The sequence below is a fragment of the Tamandua tetradactyla genome, chromosome 6, assembly GCF_023851605.1.
Source record: "Tamandua tetradactyla isolate mTamTet1 chromosome 6, mTamTet1.pri, whole genome shotgun sequence".
NCBI lineage: Eukaryota > Metazoa > Chordata > Mammalia > Pilosa > Myrmecophagidae > Tamandua > Tamandua tetradactyla.
In genome coordinates, this window is record NC_135332.1 from 37,911,968 (window position 1) to 37,918,594 (window position 6,627).

Below are 6,627 nucleotides of genomic sequence, written 5' to 3' on the forward strand. Positions count from 1 at the left end.
CCCAGAAGATCAGTTCCCCCGGGGAACCCAGGGGATGGCAGGGATGCCACCAGCCTGGCCATCTGCACAACCCAGCTGGCTCTAGCCTGTCCCTCTGCCCCTCACCCACTCCCCCTACCTCCAGGTCGGCGCTGGCCTGGCTCAGGGGCGCAGGCGAGCAGGCTTTGTGTTCCACCAGGCAGATGTGGCAGATGCACTCGCCGTGTTCTGGGCAAAAGAAGTCCCGCAGCCGGTTGTGCTGGGGACACTTGCGACGCAGCAGGTCCCGGATGGGCGGCTGCAGCTGGTGGTCCCGGAAGACGGGGCTGTCAAGGTGCGGCTGCAGGTGCTCCTCGCAGAAGGAAGCCATGCACACGAGGCACGTCTTGGCGGCAGTGGCCTTCAGACAGTGGTCGCAGGCCACCGGGCTGGACGAGCTGGGCTCCACAGGACGGGACGGCGGCGTCCAGCCGTCGGTGGCCTCCTCCCGGGCCAGCTCGACCTGCAGGAACTGCTCCACCACGGCGCACAATACCGTGTTCTTCTGCAGCTGCGGCCGCGTCCGGTAGACCGCGCGGCACTGGGGACACTTGAACGGCGCGCCCTGGACCGACCACGTCTCGTCCAGGCACGACGTGCAGAAGTTGTGGCCACACGGGGTAGTGACCGGCACCTTGAAGGGCTCCAGGCAGATGGAGCACGACAGCTCCTCGGCCAGAGGGCACAGCTCCGCCATGGCGCTCCTGGGGGACGGGTCGGGACGTGCTGGTTCGGTAGCCGCGGCTCCTGCACTATCGCCCGGAGGCCGCCGAGGAAACGAAACTGAGCAGCTTTCGGGGCGGGACCGCGGCCTTCCAGGAAGTCACGTGGGGGCGCGGGGGGGGGCGGCCCGTGGGGAGGGGCGCGCCGCGGGGGGGGCGCGCGGGGGAGGGGCGCGCCGCGGGGGGGCGCGGCGGGTTGGCGCCTCAGACCAGCTGGCGCTGCCAGACGGCGGTCGGCGACGTGAGGGGCCCCGACGGCTCCTGCGGAGAGGGCGCGGCGCGCTGGGCTCGGCGCTTGGGGCCAGGGGTTTCAGATCGTGCTCGCGACCCCCGGGACGTTTGCGGATGAGGAAACGGACAGGCGGAGTGGAGTGTCGCGCACCCGAGAGTAACAGCCACCGGGGTCCTGTCCGGCTTCCGCACAAACTTGCTCCTGGAGCAAGTCATCTCCCGAGGAGCCCATCCAAGATGCCTCCGCCGCCACGGCCAACAGGGCTGATCTAGTTATCAGGAAAGGCCTTTTGAAAGTAACAATTGTGGGAACAGTTAAGGATAAAGGACACTGCCCTTTTTTCTTTTTTTTAATCCTCTGTCTTCCCTGTTCCTGGGTTCTGGCAGAAGGGCGTTGATCCTTGAAGGCTGGAGCCCATGGTCTTATCATAATCCAGACCCGAACTTGAAGCTTTCTTTCCATTCCACCCATCTAACATAATTTAAAAATTCCCATTTCTACTTTCATGAGGTTTGGACACACCCAGATTAACAAAGGTTTCCACGCACAATGAATACAGTATTGGAGTTTGGATATTTTTTTCTAAATGGTTCATTTAGATTTCTTTCCTTTAATATTTTTAGCTCTTTCTCCCCCTTCTGGTCCTGCCTACAAGAAAAGTGTATCAGCAGAGGCACATCTATAGCCAAGTGATTTTTGTCAAGGATGCCAAATCAGTTCAATTGGGCAGGAATAGACTGTTATGAATGGTGCTGGGAAAACCGGATATCCATATGCAAAGAAAGGAAGGTGGCCCTCTACCTCACTCCATATCCAAAACAATTCAAAGTGGATCTAAGATCTAAGTATAAGAACCAAAATAATAAAACTCCTAGAAGAAAATGGAGTTAAGTAATGGTTTCGTAGGCTTTACACCCAAAGCACAAGCAACAAAAGAAAAAACAGATAAAAGGATTTCATCAAATTTAAAACTTTTGTGCATCAAAAGTCTTCATCATGAAAGTAAAAGGACAACTTATAGACTAGGAGGACATATTTGGAAAGCACATATGCAATAAGGGTTTAATTTCCAAAATATACAAAGAAAAATAAAACTTAAAAACACAACTCAATTTACTGGCAGTTTCATTTCTAGGTATATATCCAAACTAATTGAAACTGGGAACTCAAGTAGATATTTGCATGCCAATGCTCATAACAGCATTATTCCTGATTGCCAAAAGACAGAAGTAACACAAGTGTCCATCAACTGATGAATGGATAAATAAAATGTGGCATATTAATATAATATAGTGGAATATTATTCAGCCATAAAAAGGAGTGATGTTTTGAGGCATGTGACAATATGGATAAAGCTTGAATGTCATGTTGAAATGACATTCTGGAAATAAGCCAGACACAGAAGAAGAAACATTGTATGAGCTCACCGATATGAAATAATAAGAATAAACAAATTCATAGAGTCAGTCACTAGAATACAGGTTACCAGTGGTCAAGGTCAGGGTAGGGAATGGGGACTTAATGCTTAAATTGCACAGGATTTCTAGTCAGGATGATGGGAAAGTTTTGGCAATGGATAGTGGTAATGTTAGCACAACATTGTGACTGTAATTAATACCACTTAAATATTTATTTGAATGTGGTTAAAACGGGAAAATTTTAGGTTGTATATATGTAACTAGGATTAAAAAATTTTAAAAACAATACATAGGACTGTTCAACAGTGAATTCTAATACAAACTATGAACTATAGTTAACAGTACAATTATAATATTGTTTCATCAGTGGTGACAAAGGTACCCGCTAATGCAAAGTGTTAAATAATAAAGGGTTATATGGGAACTCTGTATTTTCTGCATGATTTTTCTGTAAAACTGCAACTTTTTAAATTAAAAAAATGTATTTAAAGAGAGAGAAATAAAGGACACAACAGCCAAAAATAATAGTGGGTGAACAGGAGGCTAAAAGTGTTCGAGAAAGGGGATGGAGTGTTGGCCAAGTGGAAGAGTGTCTTGGGATGCGTTATTGGAGTTTGGATTGGACACCAGGTGGGCAGTAAAAATGAGAAAACGGTAAATGCCTTGGTAATTGCACCATTTATGGGCATTGGCTGTGTGCTTGACAAGTTACATATATTATCTCTTATAATCCTTATAAACCCTGAGAGCAGATATTATGTCCATCTTAAAGATGAAGGTCACCTACATTATAGAAAGCAGGACTGGGATTCTAGCTCAGAACTGCCTAATCAACAGTAACTCCTGTTTCCTCTAATTCTTGTCCCGCAGACTTCTATTCCCCCAGAACCCTTTACCCCACTCATTCTCTTTCATATTGTTTTTTTGTTTTCTTTTGATTTGTTTTTATATGGGTGGAGGAAAACAGAAGAAGGATGAGGGAGGCAAGAAATTAAGATTTATTCATTCTATCTCAATTAATTCTCACAACAAATCTCTGAGGTGAGATGGATATAAATTATCTCCTATTAACAGATGAGAAAACTGAGACCTAGCGAGACTAAATAACTTGCCTAAGACCATGGATGATCTGATTTCAAAAGCCAATCCTTTTCTGGTATAAAATGTTCCCAAAGGGAGATATGGGAGCAGTTTCCAGGAAAGAAACACGATAAAATTCCATGTGACTAGCTTTCCCGGGTGAGGTGGCCTGGTGACTCATGCTGGAATACCTGTAGAATTGTCTTACCAGGCTGAAAGGCTGAGAAGGGCTGATTAGACAGCGGAGATGAGGAGGAACATACTTTATGTTTATCAACTTCGGTGCAGTATGTGTTTACTTAGGCCCACTATGCAACAGGCATTGTACTGAGTGCTGAAGGACTAAGATGTGAGTTACATGTCGACCTGCCTTCTCATACATGGAGAAGACAAATCAGGAGTGGGAATATGGCAAGAGGTCGATTTTGCCTAGGGACATGGATTCCTCATCTGCAAAATGGGGAGCCCTGTAATAATACCTTTCTTTCTTTTTGTGGAACCAAAATGAAACACACACGAAGCATACTAACACCGGTGAGAATGGGACAGCGTCAATGCGAACCCTTGTAATGGGCTCTCCAGATGGCTCTCCTGAGCTGGAGGGTGTGTTTGTGAGTCGTCACACCAGTAGAGCAGCTCCTCAAGTCAAACATGATCCCAGCTGGTCACAAAGAAGTTGGATGTCCCAGCAGATGACTGGCTGGCTTAACCAGATGACATTTTGCCCCTGTAGGTTGGGAGAACTAGGTGGAGTAATTAACTTCATTTGCCTACAAATATATTTTGATTAAGCCTATTATTTCTACCAGTGCAATGCTCGTGAGATTGTGAGGGTGGTTCCAACACCCAACCCTCTAGCACTCAACCCCTCATGAAGGACACTGATTGTTGTACCCATTTGAAAGAAGGCTAGAAAGGTCTAGAGACAGAAATGATCCTAAAATCCTGACTTTGAGACTCTCTGTATACTAAAAAGGTTGTCGTATGTGACCCTTGCTGTCATACACAAACACAGTGGGGGGGAATCTATTCTTAATAAAATAAGTATAAAGAGGTCCAACAAAGTCCTTACTTTTTCCATAGTAAGGACTATGATCATTTTTATTGAGGCACTCTCATTCATTCAGCAAATACTTTTCTAAACAATGCTGATTATGTTTTGACTTCTTTATTTGGTTAATATGGTGAATTATACAGATTGATGTTTGAACCTTAAACCAACTATGCATTCCTGGAATAAATCCCTTTGCTCATGCTGTGTCATCATTTATTATATATCGCTGCATTTGATATCCTAACATTTTGTTAAGGATTTTTGTATCTATGTTCATGAGAGATGCTGACTGTAATTTTCTTTTTTTAAATGTCCTTGTCAGATTTTGCTATGAGTGTCAAGTTACCATCATAAAAAGGAATTGGGAACAGTTCCTTCTTTATTTTCTGAAATACCTTGTGTAAAACTGATATTATTACTTTCTTAAGCGTTTGACAGAATTCACTAGTAAAACCATAGGAATCTAGAATTTTCTTTATGGGAAGGTTTTTAATCACTAATTCAATTTCTTTAGCTGATAGAAGACTAATTTAAATTTTTATTACTGCTTGTATCAGTTTTTGGTAAGTTGTGTTTTTAAGGCATTTGTCAATTTCCTCTATGCTAATGACTTTATTGCTATTAAGTTGCTTGCTATATTTTAATATTATCCTTTTTAAATTATTTTTAATTGAGATATAATTCACATATCATAAAATTCAACCTTTCAAGGTGTACAAAAAAATTCAGTAGGTTTTAATGTAGTCAAAAGGCTGTGCACATATCACTATTATTGAATTCCAGAACATTTCATTATCCCAAGAAAGGAACTTTATACCCATTAGTAGTCACTCCACATTCCTCCCTCTCCCCAACCCCCTGACAAAACACTAATCTATTTTCAGTTTCTCTCGATTTGCCTATTAAGAACATTTTACACAAAATATGTAATATTTCATAGCTGACTTCTTTCACTTACTGTAAGTTTTCAAGGTTTATCTATGTTGTATTATGTATCATAACTTTATTCCTTTTCATGGCAATCAACAATTGTAACAACACCAAAGCAAGTTATTAATAATAGGGTGGTATTTTATGCATGATTATTCTATAAACCCACAACTTTACTAAAAAAGAAAAAAATTGCAATAAGTTAAAAATCGTTGAAATGCACAATGTATCTTATCTGACAATGGAATGAAGCTAGAAATGAATAATGGAGGAAAATCTGGAAAATTAACAAATCTGTGGAAATTAAACACAACCAATGGGTGAAAGAAGAAATCACAAGGGAAATTAGGAAATATCTTGAGACAAATGAAAATGTAAACACAACATACCAAACTTATAGTCTGCACCAAAGGCAGTGTTGAGAGGGAAATTTATAACTGTAAAGAAAATGTAACACATTTACGGAAATTTCCAGACAGATTTGTATTATCAGGTGAGTGTATCATTTGTATTGTTTATGAAAACTTCTAAAGCTAGATAGCTAGAATTCATATATATGTAGATTACTAACCCATTCTCTTTAAAAAAAAAATTATTGACAAATCTTCACACACATATGGTCCACATATGACATACAATCAGTGGCTCACAATATCATCACATAGTTGTATATTCATCACCATGATCATTTTCAGAACATTTGCATCACTCCAAAAAAAGAAATAAAAAGAAAAAAGAAAAAACTCACACATCCCATACCCTATACCACTCCCTCTTATTGACCACTAGTATTTCAATCTACCCAATTTATTTTACCCCTCATCCGCCTAATAATTATTTATATTTTATTCATATTTTTTTTACTCATCTGCCCATACTCTGGATAAAAGGAGCATCAGACACAAGGTTTTCACAACCACACAGTTACATACCAACCCATTCTCTTAATTGGACTATGGAAGAATAATGTTCTAAGAATTCAAAACATCAAATAATCATGTAACCCAACAATCAAACAAAATGGGCGTTTTATCACTTTTGAAGCCAGGAGTTTATCATCCTGAATATTCTGTTTTAGATTAATTTTTAAAATGAGTTGCATTTCAGCCTGATGGTATTGTGGCATCCTCTCTTCCAACTAGAAAGCCACCGCTGCCTCCAGACGCTGTCCAG

At 42.0% G+C, this 6,627-nt stretch overlaps 1 protein-coding gene across 2 annotated transcripts in view; it reads right to left on the reverse strand.

Annotated features, from left to right (window-relative positions):
• TRIM25 (tripartite motif containing 25) overlaps positions 1 to 800 on the reverse strand; it is a 43,375-nt gene extending 42,575 nt beyond the window's left edge. For both annotated transcript variants that reach the window (XM_077164866.1, XM_077164865.1), the window contains exon 1: positions 119 to 800. In XM_077164866.1, coding sequence (XP_077020981.1) covers positions 119 to 715 — 597 coding nt within the window. In that variant the 5' untranslated portion in view covers positions 716 to 800. The remainder of the gene's footprint in view (positions 1 to 118) is intronic.
• Positions 801 to 6,627: the final 5,827 nt, after the last annotated feature.